The 25,071-nt window shown below is 44.4% G+C and overlaps 1 protein-coding gene across 1 annotated transcript; it reads right to left on the reverse strand.

Moving 5' to 3' along the window:
* On the reverse strand, positions 1-25,071 carry LOC119976544 (erythropoietin-like). The gene is made up of 5 exons (XM_038817117.1): positions 24,815-25,071; positions 24,401-24,528; positions 17,227-17,307; positions 12,713-12,877; positions 1-898 (listed from the first exon to the last, which is right to left on the reverse strand). Exons 1-5 carry the CDS (start codon positions 24,825-24,827, stop codon positions 746-748), a joined length of 540 nt encoding a protein of 179 aa, XP_038673045.1. The 5' UTR covers positions 24,828-25,071; the 3' UTR covers positions 1-745.

Below are 25,071 nucleotides of genomic sequence, written 5' to 3' on the forward strand. Positions count from 1 at the left end.
CACCATGCTGCCCCCCAATTTAAAATAATTAACTGTAAACAGGCAGGCACATCTGGTGTCAGTACAAAAGCTGACTGAAAAATTGGATGGGGGCTAAATATACAGAAATCAGATGTGATTGATTTCCGTCCATTTCTTAATCAGCTCTGCCACTTTATGCCTATTAAGTGAGGGTAACCAATTCAAAAGTCTATTTGCCTTTTCAGTTTGTAGGATGCACATATGATTCTACTGAAATACTTGGCAAAGGTCATAATGCAAATAAATTGTATGCTCATTATTAATAACCCAATAGTTCTTCCTCCCAATCATTAATAACATGTTACATATAATATAGAGCTGACTCAACACAAAAAAACATTATCCTGAATGATAAACTGCAATAGTCTCATTTTGGTTGAGGTTGATGAAGGTATGCTTATGTTGTTCAGGTTATACAAAGCATTAAACCATAACAAAGTCACTTGGGCTAAAAGCTGTCAAAATGAATGGAAAGCTGCCAATGTAAATTGATTCGTAGCCAGTTATGGGTAACATATTCTCCATAACTTGAACTGTTGCCATATCCTCTTGCATCCGAATGATATCTTGGAATTTGTTGGCACTGTGACAAACAGGAACTGGGTTTGGTAACTTGTCCTGAACCTAGAACTTGCATTTTCTTTTTCCTGCATTGCACACGATAGTTCAAAACTTCAGTGCTGAACTCCACAAAGTGCACTCACATGCATGAAACTGGTCATTGTCACCTTTGTCTTGGTTTACAATATTCTTCTGCCATTTCTCGATAAAAGATATTAATTTTTCCGCGCATCAAGCGAGTGTATGTGTATAGTACGTTCTGCACAGTTCTTCCCATGAAAGGCTTCCTACGTCCGTATAGCTGGGTTGATGTGTCCTGTAAGGAAGCACAGTAGTTTATGACATGGAGCTGGTTTGACAAAGTTTCACCAGCATTCCCCATCAGGCCTGTTGGAACTCAGCAACATGATACAGAACTGACAATGGTCCGCGTGGAATGTGCTGAATGCAGTTCTGCCTTTGCAGAATTAAATCTCCTGACTGAAATTGAACTGTAGCTATTTATTTATTAATTCAAATTTAAAGTACCCAATTCTTTTTTCCAATTTGCAGGCAATTTAGCGTGGCCAGTTCACCTGCCCTGCACATCTTTTTTGGGCTGAGGGGGTGAGACCTCTGCAGACACCAGGAGAATGTACAAACTCCACACAGACAGTGACTCGGGGCCGGGATTGAACCCGGGTCCTCGGCACCGTGAGGCCGCTGTGCCTCACTGCTCCACAGTGCTGAACTGTATCCATTTGAAAGAGAAGAGAACAATTCCAATTCCAACTAAAACAATAAAAATACCAACATTTGAGCCACTTTTCTAGGATAAGCAAAGTAGTCAGCCAGGAGAAAACCACTCACAGCTTATTATGGTTTTAACGTGTAACATCTGTTCCAATTCATTTTCCTCCCTATATCTAAAATAGGAAATATTTTGACCCCATTTCATGAAGCAGTCCCATAAAGCATAATTGATGTTGGATAGCTAAAAATGCTTAATTTTGTTATATTAGGGACGATCAATTACAAACAGAGTAAACATAACATCAGCAAGCTGTACTGAATCACATTAATAGTAAAGCAAGTCATTTTATTTTATTATTTTTGGTCTGTGGACCCAGAATTGGGATGTCCCTTTTAGCAGAATACACAGTCTGCTTTGCAGGACACTGTGTTCCCACATTTTGTCTTTGGAAGGGAGTCTTTGGCACTGAATGGATCTTAGAAACCGGCTTTGGAGCTTATTATGGGTCTTGGTTCGATTGGTTTACTGGCAACTGGTGGCGTTCTGCCTGATAATCGTCAGTGATTGGTTTCCTTGTGATGCTTTCTGAGAGAATTTAGCAGAAGTGTTTAGACCTTGGAAGTGAAAGGAGCTCTCTTTCTCCTGCTTGCTGAAGTGAAAGAACTGCTCTATTATTCTGAAATCAGTGAGTGCCTGGCAGCCTTTGCTGTAGACCGGAAATGATGTCGAGTTTGCAGAGAAAGTAGACAACCTTGTCAAAGAAAACCATCTCAAGCCTAGAAAGAAGAAGTACCAAAACAAAAGCCTGAACTTCAGAAAGACATTGACTGGAAGTCATCCCAGTGCATCAAAGATCCTTATTCTTTTATTCTTATTAATATTTTCTTTCCCTTTCCACCACCCTTTCCCCTCTGTGGTTTTATCTGTGTTTATGTGTAGAGAAAAAGGGGATTGGAAAAGGGATAGTAGATAGTTACATTTTCTGTCCATTTAATTAGACTACTGTACATAATAAAATGTCATTTGTGTTTTAAAGTTACAAACCTGGTGACTGTAGTTTATTGGGTTCAACCAAGGACCTTGGGTATTTTAAATAAAATCTAATTTCTCCTGTGTTGTAACTCCAGGTCGAGTGGGCCTGGAATTGACCACAGACGAGCCCAGGTTGTCATGACAGTCATAGTGAATTGAATAAAGAGTACTCGTTATTGTGTTAATGCTGCAATTGCATTTCTTTTTACTAGTCCAAGAGTTCAGAACGTCCAAGGGCAGCACTGTAGCACAGTATTTAGCACTGTTGCTTCACAGCACCAGGGTCCCAGGTTTGATTCCAGGCCTGGGTCACTGTCTGAGTGGAGTCTGCATGTTCTCACCGTGACTGCGTGGGTTTCCTCCGAGTGCTCCGGTTTCCTCCAACAAGTCATGAAAGACGTGCTTGTTAGGCAAATTGGACATTCTGAATTCTCCCTCAGTGTACCCGAACAGGTGCTGGAGTGTGGTGAGTAGGGTATTTTCACAGTAACTTCATTGCAGTGTTAATGTAAGCCTACTTGTGACACTAAAAGATTATTATTGTCCTATGCTAAAAACCAAGAACATATTTCCAAGACCTTTGATCACTGAAAGACCTTATTAAATTTTGTGAATAAGCAAATTGTATTCTTTAAGTGAAAATGTTTCTCCCTTTTTCACCCTTCTTCCTTTCCAGAGCAATGGCTCACAGAGAAGCACAATTCTTTGAATGTCAGCAGCCTTATCTTTCCTCAACCCAGTAAACATTCTTTGTGGGCTTAAACAGGAAGACCCTGAGCCAAGTATCTAATCATTTCTTTAGTCAATGTTCACACAAACTAAAAACCAGTGGGAATCACTGAAAGTGGATGTACAATGACACACTGGCCCACTCCTTAGTCACTCCCAGCATGCCTCTCTGATCTAGGCATCTTTCCATGGAAGCACAGAATATGCAGCACCTGTCTTTTTGTCTCCACTCTTCCCATTGTCCAAGGCCCCAAACTGCTTTCAGGTAAAGAGCACTCGTTCGTATTTCCGTTTCGTATGCTGGATTCGCTACTCACAATGTGGTCTCTTCTACTTTGGGGAGACTAAACAAACACAAGGTGACAACTATACATAGAACATAGAACATAGAACAGTACAGCACAGAACAGGCCCTTCGGCCCTCAATGTTGTGCCGAGCCATGATCACCCTACTCAAACCCACGTATCCACCCTATACCCGTAACCGAACAACCCCCCCCTTAACCTTACTTTTATTAGGACACTACGGGCAATTTAGCATGGCCAATCCACCTAACCCGCACATCTTTGGACTGTGGGAGGAAACCGGAGCACCCGGAGGAAACCCACGCACACAGGGGGAGGACGTGCAGACTCCACACAGACAGTGACCCAGCCGGGAATCGAACCTGGGACCCTGGAGCTGTGAAGCATTTATGCTAACCACCATGCTACCCTGCTGCCCAACACCCCTGTTCAGTTAGCAAGCATGCTCCTGAGCTTTCAGCTGCCTGTCTTTTAATTCTTCACCGAGCTCCCACTCGGTCCTTGGCCTGGCATACTGCTACAATGAAGCTCGAAACAAACTCGAGGAACAGCACCTCAACTTTCGACTGATTGCCACCTAGATTCAAGATGTGGAGATGTCAGCGTTGGACTGGGGTGGGCACAGTAAGAAGTGTTACAATAGCAGGTTAAAGTCCAACGGGTTTAGAATCACTAGCTTCCGGAGCGTCAGGCTGAACCGTGACTTCACACCAGAGGATAAATTCAGTCCAATTCACTTTGCTTCTCATCAGATGCTGCCAGGCCTGCTGAGTATTTCCATCCATTTATGATTTTACATAATCACTGCGACACTGGAAAGCTTGTTGATATTTTCCTAATAATAACTTCTAATTCCAAGTATAATTAAAAGCATGGAGTGGAGGGCAGCACGATGGCACAGTGGTTAGCACTGCTGCATCACAATGCCAAAGATCCAGGTTCGATCCCAGCCCTGAGAAATGCCTTTTAGGTACCTACAGGTAAGGGCGTTTGTTAGGCGGCAAGTGGTGGGATTTCCGCTGCTGCCGCCACACACAGTACAGGATAGGGTGCTCTCGGGGGTGTGGGTTGGAGTGGGGAAGATTTCGGCAATATACCAGGTGATGCAGGAGGAGAAGGAGGCCTCGGTGGAGGAGCTGAAAGGTAAGTGGGAGAGGAGCTAGGTGAGGTGATCGAGTAGGGGACTTGGTCAGATGCCCTAGGGAGAGTCAACCCTTCCTCGTCGTGTGCGAGGCTTAGCCTCATACAGTTCAAGGTGTTGCATAGGGGCACACATGACCGGGACAAGGATGAGCCGGTTTTTTGGGGGTGAGAACAGGTGTGTTAGGTGCTCAGGGAGCCCAGCAAACCACACCCATATGTTCTGGGCATGCCCAGCACTGGAGGAATTTTAGAAGGGCGTAGCGAGGATGGTGTCGAGGGTGGTAGGGTCCAGGGTCAAACTGGGCTGGGAGTTCACAATATTTGGGGTTGCAGAGGAGCCGGGAGTACAGGAGGCGAAAGAGGCCGGTATTCTGGCCTTTGAGCCCTGGTAGCCCGGCGGGGGATTCTTCTTCAGTGGAGGGATGCGAGGCCCCCAAACGTTGAGGCCTGGATCAATGACATGGCAGGGTTTATCAAATTGGAAAGGGTGAAATTTGCTTTGAGGGGTTCGGTACAGGGGTTTTTCAAGTGGTGGCAATCGGTCCTAGGCTTCCTGGCAGAATGGTAGACAACGATCAGTGGCAGCAGCAACCCGGGGGTGGGGGGGAAAAGGGGGTTTTATTTCAGTTTTGCTTCTATATATTGGAGGTTTTGTCTGGGTGTATATATTTGCTATGTGTTTGGGCAGGTGTTAATTTATTATTTTTGTTACTGAGTTTCCTTCACATTTTTTGCATTTTGTACTTTATATTTTTGTTGTTGATATTTTGTGAAAACTTTAATAAAAATTATTTAAAAAAAAAAGAATATACTGGAGTTCTACACTTAGCCATGTTGAGAACTTCAGCAACAAAATTCAATGTAGTATTGTCAATCTGTAGCATGGGCATCAAAATACACACCGCATTTCTCTATTGATTATAAGGGTAGTGTAGGGCAGCACAGTGGTTATCATTGCCGACTCATGGTGCCGAGGTCCCTGGTTCGACCCCGGCTCTGGGTCACTGTCCATGTGGAGTCCGCACATTCTCCCTGTGTTTGCGTGGGTTTCACCCCCACAACCCAAAGATATGCAGAGTAGATGGATTGGCCACGCTAAACTGTCCTTTAATAGGAAAAAATGAAGTTGGTATTCTAAATTTTTTTTTAAATTGCAAGGGTGGTGTAATGAAACAGTCATTTGCTTTCAGAGGCTTTAGCGCCAGCTCTCCCGAATGTCAGGGCTGTGGTTAACATCCCACAGTATTGTAGTGAAAAAGCCCCAGAGTTGGGCCTCTTGACAAGTCCCACTTGGGAGTGTTGACTGCATCAAATTACACATTCCAGCCCAAAGTGTCGGGTGATTATTGTCCCCCCAACTTGCTGGTGCGTACAACTACAAATGCTCCACATTACATTGTGTGCTGTCAATATTGGCAGCATTAAAAATATCAGCAGAACGTTAAACCCTACAAGCTAGTTTTTTGACTTTTGCATTTTATACGTTTTAGTAAGGTTTAAAACATTTGAACAGAAAACAATGCCTGTCATGATAGTTACAGCTTTAAAAAAGAAAATAATTCATAGCTGATTGTATTCACCATTTACTGTCAAAACTTTGTTGTCTCCATATAGTGTTGTTCACTCCAGCACCCTTCAAAATTACTATGAAATACTTTGGCCCTGAAGTCACTCTGTTAAATACTAGGATTCAAATGTTTAACACATTTGCCTGCAAGTCGTTCTTGCTGTTATAAGCCAGCATGTTAACCCATTGCTTTCAAAAGGATTGGTGCCTCCATGAAAATAGCAGAGATAGAAAATTCAGACAAATACATCAAGGGTGAGTTTAAGAAGGACACAGAGAGTCCAGACAGAGCAAAATAAGAAACAAAGTTTTATTTACACAAATGATATGTACGCTACCCGGTAGATCCTTACTGAGTTCCTATTCTGGTTGGAGCCTTATCGGCCAACCGTTTATAGATTGGTTAATTAAGCGGGGGAACTGGCATTCCGTGAGGAGCACCTGGAAGACAAGCATTCCCATCCTGTAGGTTCCATGCGGGATATTACATTCATCCTCCACCAAGTCCGAACACCCCTTCGACAAGCAATGGAGGACGTCGGAGTCTCTTCGGCTCCAGCAAGTCATCATGCAGCTGCTGTGCCGGATCAGCCAGTGTGTACCTCGCTGGTGAATGTCGCCTGCATTAGGAATGTCGTGGCGGATGATCGTCGGTTGGCACCTGAACGATGGGGTTGGCATCTGAGACCTTAGAGGAATGCGTCTCCATTTCGGAGTCAGAGGACACAACGGTCGGGTATGCTGGTGTCAAGACAGACTGGAGGTGTCACAGGAGCTGAAGGATTGTTCCTTCGAGTAACTTTACAAAGGAGCAACCTCCATGAGCGAATGTGATCCAGGTGCCATCTTATTAGTTGCCCTGGGACTCGAGCTTGGTAAGAAATTGGTCCTGTTTGACAATCCCAGAGAGCCAGATCAGTGAAGTTGTGAACAAACACCGTGCCGTCTGGTGCAAAGCGTTGAAGAGGTCAACATTGAACTGGGCAACGCCTTCAAATCCTGGTTACCGTGCACAGTTGCGCCGATATCCAGTAGACTCAAACTCAGTCATGTAAGGCGGCTATGACCCATTAAGATCTCAGCGGGAACTACCCCAGTTACTGTGAGCGGCGTGGTCCTGTATCAGAATAAAAGTCCTACTATTCTCGTGTCTATTGAGCCAGACATCTGTTTCTTGAGCCCCCATTTAACCATCTGCATGGTCCTCAATGCCAAACCATTTGATGCCGGATGGTATGGTGGTGCGGACATGGCGAATCCGGTTTCTTTTTCACAAAAGCGGTAAACTCTTCACCCGTGAAAGGGACCCGTTATCGATCACGGGTACCTCGGAGATTCTGTGGGTGAAAAAAGATGCACAATCACTCGATGGTCACCTGGGACGTGACCACCGCCATTTTGTGGACATCCAGTCACTTTGAGTGGGTGCCCACCATGATGAAACACTGAACTCAAGAAGGGGCTGATGAGGTTGGTGTGTACACAAGCCCAACACCACCTCAGCTACTCCCCAAGGGTGTAGGGGTGCCACCGTGTGGAGCTTCTGGGGCTCTTGACAGAAGGAGCACTGCTAGCCAACGCTTCGACATCTGTGTCCAAACCCAGCCACCAAACGTAGGGTCTCACCAGCCTCTTCATTTTGTACACCCCGAGATGTCTGTTGTGAAGGTCCTTCAAGACAATAGCCTGTCCCTTTGCAGGGACAACAACCCTTGTGCCTTACAGGAGCATACCATCTTCAACTCCCATCTTCGGCGCCAGTTTAATCTGGACACGGGGTGTCCATACTGATTAAAATAAGAAACAAAGTTTTATTTACACAAATGATATGTACACAACCTGGTAGATCCGTACCGGGTTCCTATTCTGGTTGGTGCCTTACTGGATGACCTTTTATACATTGGTTAAGTGACATACCTTGTTCCCCAAGTGAGGATACTCTTACTCCGCAAGGAGCCCAGGGTGGACAAGAATTCCCACTCCTTAGGTTCCGTGTGGGATATTACAGTGAGAGTCTCTGGCCTCCCCAGGGTGTATTTCTCAGCAGTGGGAGTGGCACACCATTGGGATCTTCTGGTCCCGCTGAATTGGGATTTCCCAATTGAATATACTCCATGCCACTGGGAAACCTAGGGTGGGGGTGAACGGCGGCGGAATTGGAAGATCCCATTGGCGAGAACAGCAGGACGATACTGCACTAAGTCTTTGTTCTTTGGTGTCCTGAAGCATTATTTTAGAGCCTTTCTTTAAAGTTACACAGGACAAAAAAACATCTGACATCATAGATGGGAATTTCAGGGCAGCACGGTGGCGCAATGATTAGCACTGCTGCCTCATGACTCTGGGTCACTGTCCGTGTGCATTTTGCACATTCTCCCCGTGTTTGCATGGGTTTCACCCCACAACCCAAGAGATGTGCAGGGTAGGTGGATTGGCCATGATAAATTGCCCCTTAATTGGACAAAATGAATTGGGTACACTTAAATTTATTTTTTTTAAATGGGAATTTCAGAAGAGTTTTGTGGGCTAGGCCAACATTGATTGCCCATTCATAATTTCTCTCAAGGTGGCGGTGAGCTGCCTTCTTGAACCGCTGAAATCCCTGTGGTGTAGGCACATCCACAGTGCTGTTAGAGAAGGAGTTCCAGGATTTTGACCCAGTGACAGTGAAGGAACGACTATATATTTCCAAGTTAAGATAGTGAGTGACTTGGAGAAGAACTTCCAGGACATGGTGTAGCCATGTGTCTGCAGACCATGGCCTTCTTGATGGTGGTGGTCGTGGGTTTGGAAGATGATGTTTGGGAGCCGTTGTCAGTTCCTGCAGTGCACGTTGTAGATATTGCGCACTGCTCCACTGTTCATCGGTGGTGGAGGAGTGAATGTCTGTGGATGGGGTACCAATCAAGAGGACAGCTTTGTCTTGGATGGTGTTGAACTTTTTGAAATGTTTTTGGAGCTGCACTCATCCAGGCAAGTGGGGAGTATTCCATCACACTCCTGGCTTGTGCCTTGTAGATGGTGGACAGGCTTTGGAGAGTCAGAAGATATACTCACTGAAGCAGCCCTAGCCTCTGACCTGCTCTTGCAGTCACAGTATTTATATGGCTAGTCCAGTTCAGTTTCTCGTCAATGGTGACCCCCCCCCCCCCCCCCCCCCCCCCCCCAGGATGTTGATAGTGGGGATTCAGTGATGGTAATGCTATTAAATGTCAAGGGCTGATAGGTAGATTCCCACTTGTTAGAGATGGTTATTTACTGACACTTGTGTGACACAAATGTTACTTGCCACTTGTCAGCCAAAGTCAGGACATTTTCCAGGTGTTGTTGCATTTAGACACGGACTACTTCATAATCTGAGCAATCGTGAATGATGCTGAACATTATGCAGTCATCAGCAAATATTCCACTTTTGACCTTATGATGGAAGGGAGGTCATCGATGAAGCAACTGATTATGGTTGTGACTAGGACTCTATCCTGAAGAACTCCTGCAGTGATATCGTGGAGCTGAGATGACTGACATCCATCCAACGCAACCATCTTCCTTTGTGCCAGGTATGACTCCAACCAGTCGATTGTTGCAAATGCTTCAACCTGATCTTTTACACTGTTATTTGGGACTCCTGCATCATTGCAAATGGGGATATTTGTGAAGCCACCTCCTCCTGCAGTGAGTTGTTTAATTGTCCACCCCACTCATGACTAGATGTGGCAGGACTGCAGAACTTAGATTTGATCCGTTGGTTGTGGAATTGTTTAGCTCTGTCTACCTGCTGCTTATGCTGTTTGGCATGCAAGTAGTCCTGGGTTATGGTTTCACCAGATTGACGCCTCATTTTTAGGTATGCCTGCTGTTGCTCCTGGCATGCCCTCCTGAGATCTTCATTCAACCAGGATTGATATCTTCACTTGGTAGTGATGGTAGAGCAGGGAGTTATGCTGGACCATAAGGTTACAGATTGTGGCTGAGTACAATTCTGCTGCTGCTGATGTCACACAGTACCTCAGATGCCCAGTGAGTTGCCAGATCTGTTCAAAGTCTATTCCATTTAGCACAGTGGTACGGCCACACAATACGACGGAAGGTATCCTCAAAATGAAGATGGAACTTTGTCTATACATAGACAGTACGGTGCTCACTCATACCGATACTGTTATGGACAGATATATCTGCAGCAGACAGGTGAGTATGAGGTCAAGTATGTTTTCCCCTCTTGTTGGTTCCCACAACAACTGTCGCAGACCCAATCAATATTTAGATGAGGACACAGCCAGCTAAGTGTGTGGTGGTGCTACTGAGCCACTCTTGGTGATGGACACAGAAGTCCTCCACCTAGAGTCCATTCTGTGCCCCTGGCACACTCAGGGATTCATAACACAGGTCGCCTTGGGACTCTGGATAACTAGTCCAGTGATAATACCAAGATGCCACCGCATCATTGGACTTGTATTCTACTAGACTATTGTGTAATTTCAGGATCAAAATATTTGTCATTTTTATATGTTATTAGGGATTGGATTAATGCATAAAAATGTTATATGATGGGGGCAGTAGATATGGTGTTCCAACGTTAGGAAACAAGATCAGTTTCTTCCTCTCCTGACTTTCATAGCCGATTGATTTTCCTCCTGAAGCTCGATGAGGATATATTTTGCATCTCATGCATGTTCATTAAAATCTCAACAGACCAGATTTGTGTGCCCCCCCGCCCCACCCCACCCCACCCCACCCCCGATCAGATCTTCCAACCCACCAGCAAGAAATGATGCCATTCAGTTTCCCAACTGCATAAATGTGGTGTGCACCTGGTGAGGGAGGATTTTTGAGCACTTACAGAACAGTCAATGCTGCCTGCATCACTGGAGATGACTGAAAGAATGGTGCGCATGGAAGACATGAAGCAGGGGGTGGGGGTTGGGGATCTGAAGGAGACAAAGGAGATGGCGGATGTAACAGCCAAAGTGGGGGGTCTGTAGGAGATGTGGGTGGAAGACAGAAAGGAATGAGCTGCTGCTCATTTCCCAGCATGCTTTCCTTCTCCCCTCTCTGCAGCCAACCCCTTTGTGTTTTCCACCAACCGCTTTCCCCCTTCCATATGCCACCATCTCTTCCGTCCTCACCTGCCACCCACCCCACCAATGGCAGGAGGTGATGATTCTTTCATCAACTTTGAACATTGACATATATATCATTGGAGAATGTATTAGAGCTCATGAGTTAAGAAATACTTTCCATAAATATTTTGAAAACTCTTTTTCATTCCGTGGTGGATAACAGAAACTCTGGTATATTAAATGAGACAGGGAGATTATTCAACTTCTCTTTTATGTCTAAATTAGATACAGGCTTTTGGTTGCAAAATTACTGTTACTATTGGAAATAGTAACATTTGAAAAGATTCATGGCAACACTTAAAACAATTTTTCAGTCTAAAAATTCCCTCAGGAAGCTTTAAAGACAAAGAAAGGTTATTTTCAAGTTTGAAATTCGACTCCAGTTCTGTTTCTTGTGAGGTTCTACAAACGTTGCAATTATGGTGCACATTTTAATATGGTGAACAACTAGTTTAGCCACTCGCTGTCAAATTTGGTTGGACTACATAGAAAAGTAACAAATCCTGCACGTGCCAAAATTGCACACTATTCCAGGATCACCTGAAATCTAAATACAACCCATGGATTCTTCTTCATAACTGCAAACTGTCTTCTTAAACATCCCTCATCACCTCTACCCTCATCTCCAACAGGTTTGAGGAGCTCATGGAATTCTTTGTCACTAAGATTGAGATCATTCAATTCAGAGCACAAAAGCAAATAGCTTAGACTTCAGCTGGAGTACTGTGCCTAACTCAGGACACAACACTTTAGTAAAAGATGTGATAGTTTGGGAGCAGAAAAGATATGATAATGGCCCCAGAGATGAGGGACTTCAGGTACAGGCATAGACCATAGAAGCTGGGATTGTACTCCTCAGAGAAAAAGGGAGATTTGACAGAGGTTTTCAAAATCACGAGGAGTCTGGTCAGAGTAAATAGAGAGTTCTTCTTACAGCACAGTGGTTAGCACTGCTGTTTCACAGCGTCAGGGATCCGGATTCAATTCCTGTCTTGGGTCTCTGTTTGCGTGGAGTCTGCACGTTCTCCCCGTGTCTACGTGGGTTTCCTCCGGGTGCCCCGGTTTCCTCCCAAAAGTCCTGATAGACGTGCTTGTTGGCTAAATTGGACATTCTGAATTCTCCTCCAGTGTATCCGAACAGGTGCCAGAGTGTTGAGACGAAGGGATTTTCACAGTAATGTAATTGCAGTATTAATGTAAGCCTACGTGTGACACTAATAAAGATTATTATTATTATTGGCAGAAGGGTTGAGAACTAGAGATTTAAAGTGATTGATTGCCATCCTAACTAAGGTCAGCTAATCAAGTGCAAGGGATTTTCTGATCAGGTCAATATGCCCAGGCTATTGATAGTCTTTTTCCAACAGAGCTATTAAGGAAGTTTCCTTAGTCCGATTCAATTTTGATAAAGTAAATGACGAAAGACCAAAGATAATCGTTTCTAACTTGCCAATAAGTTCCACATTACATATGATTTGGATAATTTCTGACTTGAATACTTACCGGCACATTCATCAGTTGTAGGATGTGAATAAAGGTCCTAGTATTTCTGTAAATCTTATCTAAGAGTCGCACTGTGGAATTATTAGTGATAAACTGTTTTGCTGCTTGCGTTGCATTAGAAAGCATAATAAGGCCTGCCTTAATTTCTTCATTTTTCATACGTTTCTGCAAAATAAAATAACATTACAAAGAAATCAGTCTTTAAGTGTCTAGATTTTTGCGTTAGATTGTTGAGACCAAATGGGGGCAGGACCGGAAGTGAGTGGGCCTGGAAATTGTCAATCTGACCCAGAGACATTTTGAAAAAAAGGCAAGATGGGGACAAGGTGGCAAGTAGCCCAGTTAAGGAGCCTATGAAGTCCCCTTTCTTGTGCTGGCTGGAATTTTCCAGTTGGCAGGTAGGCTCCATACTGTATCAAAAACACCGCCAGTTAAATGAGGCCAGCGTGGCTGGAGAGGGGGGTCCTGGACCTTTTTCTTGAATTTACATTTTATTATCTGGTCTTCACAGACTATCTTTAATCTCTCTCCAGAGACAGGATCTTCATTTGGTCCCAACCCTAAACAGGAAATTCAGGTCTCAAGTTCACCTTACAGTTTATAGGTACACTGTGTAATTAGTTTTGCCCATCAATACACGCTGTTCCATTTGTGAGGTGCTTGTGAGCTGGTTTGGCAGCAATCAGACTGCCACTAATAGCCCTGGAAGTGTATAATTATGGGCTCATTGCATTGTTGATTCCAGAATAGTGTTCCTATAAAAGAATATGTGTCATGATATAAAATTATACAATGATATCATAAAACTTTAACTTAACACCATGTGAACTCCGCAATACTGCATCCAGTTACTTCCCCTTGGTTAGGGAATTAAATTCACTTTGCAATTAATTCCCTCTTATTGGACAATAGGACAGTCAGGATACTATTATTGCCTAGGCATGGGCCAAGTGAGCAGCATTATGTTATGAAGTAATTTGTTACTTTTCTTCCCACAGCAGTTAATTCAGGTGTAACATTCTACTTGTGAAGTGTATCTGTTGAAGCAGTCAAAGTTATTGGAGAACTGACAGCGTAGATTGTTTTGCGGGAAATTGGATAAAAATTCAGTCAAACCTTTTTTTGTGTTTTCAGAAATTGCATTTTTAATGTTGAGAGAAATTGTTGATGCCCAATTCTTAGAATCTGTAAACATGTTGAATCTTATCCCGCCATGAGTGCTGGTGACAAATTTAATTATTTTAAAGCCCTGTACTAATTACACAATTTATTACTGGACAAATCTTTTAATTCTGGGGAACGGGAACATGGTAATGTTATTGGACCAATAATCTAGAGGCCCAAACAAATGCTTAAGGGACATGCGTTCAAATCCCACCAATGGGGAATTTAAATTCAATCAATTAATAAAGCTGGAATAAAATGCTACTCATTGATAATAATCATGAAACCACTGGATTATAGTAGAGAACCCATTTGGTTCACTATTGCATTGCCCTTCAGGGGAGAAAATATGCACAGTGATTAGCATTGCTGCCTCACAACAGCAGGGACCCGGGTTCAATTCCGGCCTTGGGTCGCAGTCTGTTCGGAGTCTGCACGCCCTCCCCCGGTGTCTGAGTGGATTTCCTCCCGGTGCTCCGGTTTCTTCCCACAGTCCAAAGATGTGCGTGTAAGGTGGATTGGCCATTTTACAATTTCCCCTTAGTGTCAAGATGTGTAAGTTAGGTAGGGTTACGAGGTTGTGGGGATAGGGCGGGGGCCTAGGTAGAGTGCTCTTTCAGAGGGTTGGTACAGACTCGATCAGCCGAATGGCCTCCTCCTGCTCTGCAGGGATTCTATGGTTACCCAAAGCTACTTGCAACTCCAGACTCACAGCTACGTGGTTGAGTCTTAACCGCTCTCGGAAATGGTCCATTAAGCTTATCAAACCATTACAGAAAGGCAAATGAAAATAAAACTGGACAGACCACAGAGTATTGACCTAATCACCAGAAACAACCAAAGCATACTTTTCCTATTGGACCTACCTCATCGGCATCTGGGGATCGGTGCTAAATTTGGAAGAGCTGCCCATAGACTAGTCAAGCAACTGCCTGACATAGGTGTACTCAATAAACCTACCTTGCAGGCAATGTCCCAGACTCCACCATCACTACCTTGGGTATATTCTGTCCCACCAACAGGACAGATCCACCAGAGGTGGAAATGGCTCTTGGAGTTCTCTGGACACCACGATGTCTCATGGCATCAGGTTAATTTAAGCCTGCAAGCAATGTACCCATTGGCGATTACCACCCCCTGCCCTCACCTCATCTGATGAATCAGTGCTGCTCCATGTCCAACATCACTTGGGAAGTACGCAGAATGTATTCTGGGTAGGGGACTTCAATGCTCATCACCTGCAAATGTAAATGTCGCCACAGTCCTAGAGGACCATAGGCTGCTCTCTCCTTTGAGCGCTGACTGGTGGTGGTTTAACCTTGAGGTTACCGCACCTCAGCTGGGGGGGTTGAGAAGGTGGGGCCTTTATGAATCTCAGCCGGTAGGGGAATTGAACCCACGCTGTCGACATCGCTCCGCATCACGAACCAGCCATCCTGCCAACTGAGCTAATTGACACCCTAGAACCAAGAGTGATTTGGTAGCACCACTACTGACCGAGCAGGGCTGAATCCTGAAGGACAAACCTGCCACACAGGACCTGTAGCAGGTAGTGAGAGCGCCAACAAAAAGGGAAAAATGCTTACTTGACCTCACTCTCGTAAATCTACCCGTCACTGATGAATCTGTCCATGACAGTATTGGTAGGAATACCAATCCTACCAAAACCCTAGTAAATATGGCCCCACCTTAACATCAAGGACACTGTCCATTATATTGTGTAGCACGACCATTGTACTAAATGGGATAGACTCAGAAGATCTAGCAGCTCAAAGCTAGGAACCTATAAAGCACTGTAGCCATCAGCTGCAGCAGAATTGTACTGAAACACAATCCGTAACCTCATGGCCCAGCATATCCCTCAATCTACCATTACCCTCAAGTGGGAGACCAGCCCTGGTTTTAAGCATAGAAAAGCATGCTGGGGGCAGCACCAGACATACTTAAAAGTGAGATGCTAACCTGGTAAAGCTAAAGTGTAGATGTAGTATGTGACAAAACAGAGTGAAACAATCCAACAGATCAAAACTCTGCAGTCCTGCCACATCCAGTAGTGAACAATTTAACAACTAACGGGAGGAAGAAGCTTTGAAAAACATCCCTATCTTCAATGATGGGGGAATCCAGCATGTCAGTGCAAAAGACAAGACTGATGCATTTGCAACCATCTTCAGCCGGATATGCTGAGGAATTATCCACCTTGACCTTCTCCTGAGGTCCTCACTATCTTAGCCAGTCTTCAGACAATTTGTTTCACTCTATTTGGTATCAAGAAATGGCTAAAGGCACCAGATACAGCAAAGGCTTTAGGCCCTGACAACATCCAGTTCAGTTTCTGATCAATGGTAACCCCTAGGATGTTGATTGTAGGGGGATTTAGTGATGGTAATGCCATTGAATGTCAAGGGGCAATGGTTAGATCCTCTCTTGTAAGAGTAGATCATTGCCTCGCACTTGTGTGGCATGAATGACTCTTGCCACTTGTCAGCCCAAGCCTGGATATTGTTCAGGTCTTGCTGCATTTGGACATGGACTGCTTCATTATCTGAGGAGTCGTGAATGGTGCTGCACATTGTGCAGTGATATGCAATCATCCCCACTTCCAACCTTATGATGGAAGGGAGGTCATTGATGAAGTAGCTGAAGATGGTTGGGCCTAGAACACTACCCTGAGGAATTTGTGTGGTGATGTTCTGGAGCTGAAATGATTGACCTCCAACTACCATAACCACCTTCCTTTGTGCCAGGTATGACTCCAAGTAGCGGAGAGTTTTTCGCCCGATTCCCATTGGCTCCAGTTTAGCCCGGGCTCCTTTATGTCATATTCAGTCAAATGTTGCCTTGATGTCAAGGGCAGTCACTCACCTCTGGCATGCAACTCTTTTGTCCATATTTGAACCAAGGCTGTAATGAGGTCAGGAGCTGAGTGACCCTGGCAGAACCTAAACTAAGCATCTGTGACCAGGTTATTGCTGAGTAAGTGCTGCTTGATAGCACTGTTGATGACTACTTCCATCACTTGCTGATGATGGAGAGTAGACTGATTGGGCGATAATTGGCTGGGTTACATTTGTCCTGTTTCTTATGTACAGGATGCACATTGGTAATTTTCCACATTGCCAGGTAGATGCCAGAGTTGTAGCTGTACTGGAACAGCTTGGCTAGGGGTGCGGCAATTTCTGGATTGGGGATGTATCTATACCACATGGACTGTCACGGTTCAAGAAGACGGCTCACCACCACCACTTCTCTGGATCAATTAGAGATGGTCAATGTGCTGGCCTACCCAGCGATACTCACATCCCATGAACAAATGTAAAAAGAAATATTTGAATAATTTGGGTACTTACACTTTTGGACCTCCATATCCTCAGATTAAGGCCGGTATTTGGAAGAGGAATTGCATTAGGAAATTGAAATATCCGGTTACACTGCATAAAAAGACAAAACAGAAAAGGCCATTGGAATCATTTTGATGGCACTGATGTGCTCAGCAAGGAATTTTATATAATCTGAGTGCAAATTTGTAAAAGTGGCCTTTTGTTGTGAAAATGTTTCCTCTTAAATGTTCTTTCTTTCTCTTCTTCCCCAAGAACATTGGCTTCCTTACTGGAGTATGGTTCAAATAGAGTCCCCTTTGGTGTTCTACTCAAATGACTTTAATTCATATCTAAACCTTGAAAATAGCAGCCCCCCACCCCCAGCTTTTTTGTGTTGCCCTCATCCTTTCAGGGTTGATCCAAGGGCCGGCCAAATGTGTTCATTCAAGAATTTCGGGGCCATGAACATAAGACAGGCATGGCATATCCATGGCACCTCAATCATTTTCCCATGGATCTTCACTTTCAGAGTCCCAGCTTCAATCAGAGGATCATTTTTTTTCATAAACTTAAGAGTACCCAATTCATTTTTTCCAATTAAGGGGCAATTTAGTGTGGCCAATCAACCGCCCCTGCACATCTTTGGGTTGTGGGGGCGAAACCCATGCAAACATGGGGCGAATGTGCAAACTCCACACAGATAGTGACCCAGAGCCGGGATCGAACCTGGGACCTCGGCGCCATGAGACAGCAGTGCTAACCACTGTGCCACCCTGCTGCCCAATCAGAGGATCTTAATACCTGAACTCAACTGCCCTCAGATTAGAGTTGCTGCTGTAGGCAGCAGTGACAAGGAGGCTTCAAAAAAGAAGTGTCATCTTTTAGTCCAACAGGAGGATTCAAGGCTGTCGGCTTTCTGGATGTGTTTTGTGCACAGCAGCTATGAACTATTATTGCTGTTATAGGCCTATTAGGCCTGCAGCAATAGTTGAATTTATGCCCTGTTTCCAGCTGCCAGTCTCTGTCACAGGATTGGACTGCACATAGAGCATGATGGGCTGATTAAAATGGTTCAACCTTTGAAAAATACGCTAATTCAAGTCGGGTTAAGTGAACTACTTTACAGAGGCATTAATCACTTTAGCCATTCACAACAAATAGCTGTACATCACCAATAAAAGAGCAGTTAGTGAAACATCCTTCCAATAACCTGGATTAATTCACTAATAATGTGAAATATTTTCATAATCTGTTGCCCCCAAACTCTGAAGATTAATTTTGGCAGCTTTTGCCACCCCAGTCCAGAGCCATACGTGTTTCCCTCCACTTTAAAAGGGGATTTATTTGTTGCCGGCATACAGTTTCAATGGCGTTCGATACTTTCAGGCATTTCACTCACGGGGCACTTATTCATGTATGTGACTTGATAGTGATGATCACCAAGCTGTTCATTCATGGAGTATAACACAGCCAATCCAAAACCCTATCCTCATCGAACATTTACACTTCTAGCAAGCAATCAGGACTGGGGATTCTCCGTCCCACCTCACCCGGTTTCTGGTGTGGCGCGCCCCCCGTCGGCAGCAGGATCCTCCATCCCAGCTGCCGGCCAATGGGATTTTCCATTATGGGCACCCCTACCCCATTGGGAAATCCGCGGGTGGGAATGTGGTGCCGGTGAAGCGGAAGATCGCGCCGATGGAGAATCCAGCTGCAAGTCTATAACATAGTTTCCCTTTCCTAATATTAGGGTGCTACGGCCTGCACAGTTGTAGTACCTACACAGCTAGATTGCTGTGCATCACGTGATACAGAAACCAATCTCAGAATGGCATCTGCAGTATACCAGACAAGCATTTCAATACAGACTGATTCCTATTCAACCTCATAGGTACGCAATAGTCTTACAGGCTAATTAAATATTTCAGAGTACTAATTGCAAAGTGTGATCATTTTCACACTGAAAAACAAAATTGAAAAATTAAATTTTAAAGAAATAGTCTTATTCCTAGAGGGTCACCTTAAATGCAAACAGCTCACTCATCATAAGGCAATCACACTTAGATATTGCAGGGCACATTTTCACTTCAGATGGTAACATGCAAGCGGAGGGCAGCAGGCAGAATACTTCTACCCCCACGCTCATTATTGCTATTTTGAAGGCCTGGGCCTCATTTACACATCAGCAGCGAGCTACAGGGAGCAAACTGAGGGCCCCGCACAACTCTGTGACAGGACGAGAAATCATCTGGCTCCCGTCCTGGGCCGGTTGACAGTCGGTGCCTAGGAGAGGGAAGGGGGCAGGCGACTCTGGATCTGGGGGCATCAAAATGCACCTAGGATGAGCCACTAGTGGGCTGGCAATGCAAGGAATCACACTCCTCCTGATCCCACCAAAATAAATTTCACAGTGACTGCTGCTTTTTTAATAGTTCTCTTTCAACATAAGAGTGACAGAACTACTTTTCTTATTGCTCGACTGATCTCAGTCAAATGTTTATCCCTGGGATAAATATCAGGCCTGTCTACAGTTTACTAAATAGCTAATTCAAAGCTCCAATTAAACTTTCAATTCTACAGACAGCATATGCAATCTCTCTGGTTTCCACTCAAGAGACAATCCGAACCCAATTCATTTGCAGAAGGTATTAATTCAGCTGCCTAACATATGATATCCTGAGTTTAGATTTCCAGCTAATATCTGAATGTAATTTGTTTTCAAAGGTTCCACCAGCTTGGTGTGAATTTCTTGAATTCCTGCTTCAGATTGCTCAGAGGGGACCATATGGGTACTTTGCTTGTGAGATCTGGTTGGAGTAAGTAATTCACACATTGCCTGGTCAGCTAACATTTTACAATCTCACAAATTTGCGAGAAGTCTGCAGCACAATTATAGTTAGACGATAAAGCAAGTAGGCAAAATTGGTAGTAATCATGTTAAAGGTCTCTATTGCTGTTTTCATAAACTTGTGACGTATACGGTTTTTAAGTAGGAGCTGGTTAGCTCAGTTGACTAGACGGCTAGGGTGTGGATTGGAATGTCAATGACATGTGTTTGATTTCTTTCCGGCTGAGATGGCGATCCTCACCCTGCCCAGAGTGTGGAAGGCAATGACGAATTACCATTGACAAAATCTGTCAAGAAAATGGCTCAGGAGGAAGCATCAACAGACAATGACCCAAGGACCTGCCTTTGGGCAGAGCACACATGACATGACTAAAACTATTTATGTCATGTTAACCATATACTGTTACTTATATGCTCTTACAGATGTACTTTTGAACAAAATACTTCAGCATATGTATCCATCTACCAGTACCCTGATCAGAAATATACTGATGGGCGGCATGGTGGCGCAGTGGTTAGCACTGCGCCTCATGGCATCAAGGACCTGGGTTTGATCCCAGCCCCAGGTCACTGTCCAAATGGGGTTTGCACATTCTCCCGGGTCACCGTCCAAGTGGAGTTTGTACATTCTCCCCATGTCTGCATGGGTCGCACCCCACAACCCAGAGATGTTCAGGGTAGGTTGAGTGGCCATTCTACATTGCCTCTAATTGGAAATTTTAAAAAGAAAAATAAACATACTGATGCTTTTTGAAAGTTGAGGATATCGATCCTACATAAACAGACTTCAATTAAGGTTGTTGAATTTCCAGTCAACATATAGAAGTATTTGGCAAAGTACTGTTATTTAAATACTTCATATGATTCATTCTACTGGCAACACTGGATGAAAATCAGCTGATAAACATCTGTTCTCTATTCAAACATTACATTTTCAAAGAGTGAGGAGGAATGGTGCTCAGTCTGCTAACCCTTCAGAACCACATTAAAGTTGTAATTACGTTCACTGACTCTGAAGTGAAGTGGAGCAAGACTCCCTCCTGCAGGAAGACAGTCCACTTTGCTCCAGCATTAGGTCAGGATCCAACTTTGAATTCTGCTCATATTTACACTTGAATTGCAGTGTAATTGAAGCAGTATGAAATTGCCTCCCTGACGCTGCAGCATGAATACATCTATAGGCTATTAAAATAATGGTTAAGAAGTGGTGAGGTAGTTTGTTGGAACTGTGTTATAGAATAATTGAGTTTCAGCTTGTGTCCATGATTCCTAGTGTGCTGAGTAATTAATTGCAGATGTACCATCATTCCGAAGCAGTAATCGGAACAGAGACAATTTCACAGTGAGCAAAAGAGGAAAACTATACATAACCCGAGCTCAACCACTCTCATTCTTACTGAGAAATTATGTGTGTGTGTGAGAGAGAGAGCAGGTCATTTGTCTGCCTCTTGGCTGCATATTGTCAGTCGATCAGAAGCGGGTTGGCGGGGGAGGGAATAAAATAAATAAGCTGTATTTGCACAGTATCTTCACTGACATCGGAGTACCTCGACATGCCAATATTAGCCTCCACATGCAATAATGTCAACACCACCTGAATTTAACCTTTACTTCCTCGAGTTTTGAGTCAGCAATTTTACTTGGTGTGGATTATTCCCCTTCAATTTCCTCCTCGCCTAAAGACCTGGGTTATGGCTCTGCTATGTCCATTTACTAGTTGGCTCATCATTATTTTTTAGATATAAACCCAGGTAGTGGATAGTGATAAACTATCCAAAGAAATGAAGAGGGCCTGCTGGTGGCAGTAGTTGGCGGGGGTTGCCAGGGGATGGAATCCATATCCAATTTAAATTTATTTTCACCTAATGCCGGCACACATACAATTTGCAACAGGCTTGACTGGTTGCCAACCTGGAGTGCGACGCCAAGGCGATTTTCTCCTGCCAGGTTTGGGGATCCTGATGTATAATAGTGTCTGCACCTCTACCCCAGCTGGGATTGAGCAAACATAAGGATCAGAGCCTCATATTAGACCATAACTACTCTCAGACACCAAGTGCTGCCAATAGTTTTGCAGTAAACATTTACACCCACTCTGGCCCATGTTTTGTTTTTGTAATTATCCCATTATCACCTCCATTGAACCTTGCACTATCATCCATATGATTTATTTAATCATTCCTGCCCTCCAACCCATCAGACATTTGTTCCTTCTCCTCCTTCTTCTCTTACCATTTACATACAAATATACTTGCTTAATAAAACGTTAAGCTATGACATTTTCCAGTTCTGATGAAGGGTCATCAACTTTAAACCTTTAAATGTTTCTCTCTCCACTTAAACAGCACTTTCAGTTTATCTTACTGAAGTATTTCTGAAGTGTTGCCACTATTGTGAAAAGAAGATTTGTGTATTTATATACAAGCACACATTACTGGATCTGCACTGAAAAAACTAACTGGTCTGGCAGCTAGAGAAACCATTCTCATTTCAGGCTGGGACACATCATTCAGGGCTCTTATCTGAAGCCTTAATTCCGTTTCTCCCTCGAAAGATGCTGCCAGATCTCTGGAGTCTTTTGAGCATTTTCAGCTTGCATTTATAAGAGCAGAATCTCAGCGTGTCCCAAAGTGCTTCAGGACAAATTAAGTGCTTTTGAATTGTGGTCACTGTTACAATTATAGAACCCATAAAATAGCAGTGGGGAAAGCAGCCATTCAGCCCATTGAATCTGCACCAGCCCTCTGAACGAGCCCCCCTCAACCCAGGTCCACTTCCCTGCCCTACCCCGTAACCTAACCCAATTGTGGAAGGAAACCAGAGCACCCACGCCGACACGGGGAGAATGTGCAAACTCCACAGTCACCCCAGGCTGGAATCAAACCCGGGTCCCTGGCACTATGAAGCAACAGGTGCTAACCACTGTAGGAAAGGTGGCAGCCAGCAACCTCCTACAAACAGCAGTGATAATACTGAACTACTTTTTTTTCCGTAATATTGATTATTGAGGGGAAAATAACTCCCTGGCTCTTCTCCCATAGGATCTTTTACACCCACTCAAATGCCCAGACAGCCTCAGCTTTAATGTTACAGCCTAAGGAAGGCAGCTCTGGCAGTGTAACACCTCCTCCCTCTGGGCTGCACTGGGATGTCAGCAGAGATTTCCCTGTTGATCTCTCTGAAATTGGGCTCCAAAAAGGCGCCGGAATGTGGGGACTAGGGTTTTTTCACAGTAACTTCATTTGATGCCTAGTTGTGGCAATAAGCGATTTTCATTTCAACCTTCAGCACGTAATCTGGGCGGCCAGAATGGTACCCGCTGTGATAACACAGCACAGCAAGCTCCCAGTAACAGCAATGAAATGAACCCAGATTGATGTTTGAAGGGTAAATGGGAATGATGACAGGAGAGGTGAACCTGGAGCAAAACCGCGTTCACTTTGGTCAATGTCTCTCTCTCACCCCAACGAAAATCAGCTTCCAGGGAACGAATGAAAACAATGCCCAAATCTGGACATATTTCTGTGGATCAAAATAGTAAAACCGTGTGGCGCAGGGCACATTTGAAGTGGGGATAGGAAATCCGCTGGAACCGGGAATGATGGAGTTAATTGAACCAATATTGCTGAAGCAGCAGATGTGTCAGCCTCAGCTCTGATAGATTTCTATATGGACATGTGCAAAGTGAACGGTGCTGGGACACCACAACTGGGAGGGGAGGAGGAGTCATTGAAAGGACCGGCTGCATGTGCCACCCACTCGCACCCCCTTTTGTTCCCCCCCGAAGCACATCTTGAATTCACTGAAATGTGAAGACGTGTCCGATCCGGCCGCGGATTCCACGCTGCTTCCCTCACCTGGTTTGCATTTTACCAGCTGGCCGCTCCTAACATTTCATATATTTCACAGACACTAAAAACCCTATTTATTTTGGCAATTGCGTTTGAGCAAAGGAATGTGGGGCTTCCAACAATCCCACCGCTGCGGTTTATTTATCTGGGCTGCGGTTTATTTATCTGGGCTGCGGTTTATATATCTGGGCTGCGGTTAACACATCCGAGAGAGCTTGGTGCTTTGAACAAGAAGCCCCTTTGCCGCCCCCTAGCCTCACGGTTTGAGCCGGGGTTGCTGGCGGATTCAATGATAGTGAACCCTGGCCACGGACACACAGGTTAACGCGCACTTTCTGACCAACACGTGCTGCTGCACCCTTCCCTTCTCTCACTCGGGTGTCACTGTGAGCAGGCTTTGGCTCACTTTCCTACAGGGTATACGAATGGGAAACTCGAAAGGTGCGATTAAATGATTGGAAATGCACAGCGGCCAGCTCAGTAACAGAATTGCGAGAACTCTTACCGGTGCATTGAGCAGCTCCTTCGCTTCTCTTATGTATCTGTCCATTATGCGACTGTCACACAGAGGGCGTGACGGGATCATCTTGGCGAGTCTGGTCTGTACAAGGCACATTAAGAGGAGCAAATGACCTGAAAATCAGTATAGGAAGTTACAAGTAGCCCCTGATGCCACGGCAATGTATACTTTCAGCTCCGTTTTTGTTGTTGCTCGCAATACATTCATACTTTACAATCTCTCTTCAGGAGCCAACATTAACGGTCTAAATGAAACCGAAGTGCCTCCTCTTACTGAGAAATTCAAATCGCTAACGAGCAAAACGTAATTTTCTGGCTACAACTTTAACCTGGTAACGAGAGCAAACAATGAAATGCTTCATTATTAACGGTTAAAACATTCTGCAGGTAGGGTACTTACTAGTTAAATCCATAACCAGCGACTTCTACACTCCTCTTCTGTTAGATGCCTTGATCCCACATGTCTGAATCTGTTTTCCATTTATATATAGTGGGAGAGATATAAGGAAGAGTCCCAAATTTCGCAGGATTTTGTTTTACTTTCTGGAAATTGAAAAGGCGATTTTTTTGTTTCAAATCTTATCACTTACAGTAGGTTGTTAGGCTTCCGGTTGTTGCATTAATTCTGCCTATCTGACAGAGAGTGACACCTCAGCA

The sequence above is a fragment of the Scyliorhinus canicula genome, chromosome 13, assembly GCF_902713615.1.
Source record: "Scyliorhinus canicula chromosome 13, sScyCan1.1, whole genome shotgun sequence".
NCBI classification, from domain to species: Eukaryota; Metazoa; Chordata; class Chondrichthyes; order Carcharhiniformes; family Scyliorhinidae; genus Scyliorhinus; species Scyliorhinus canicula.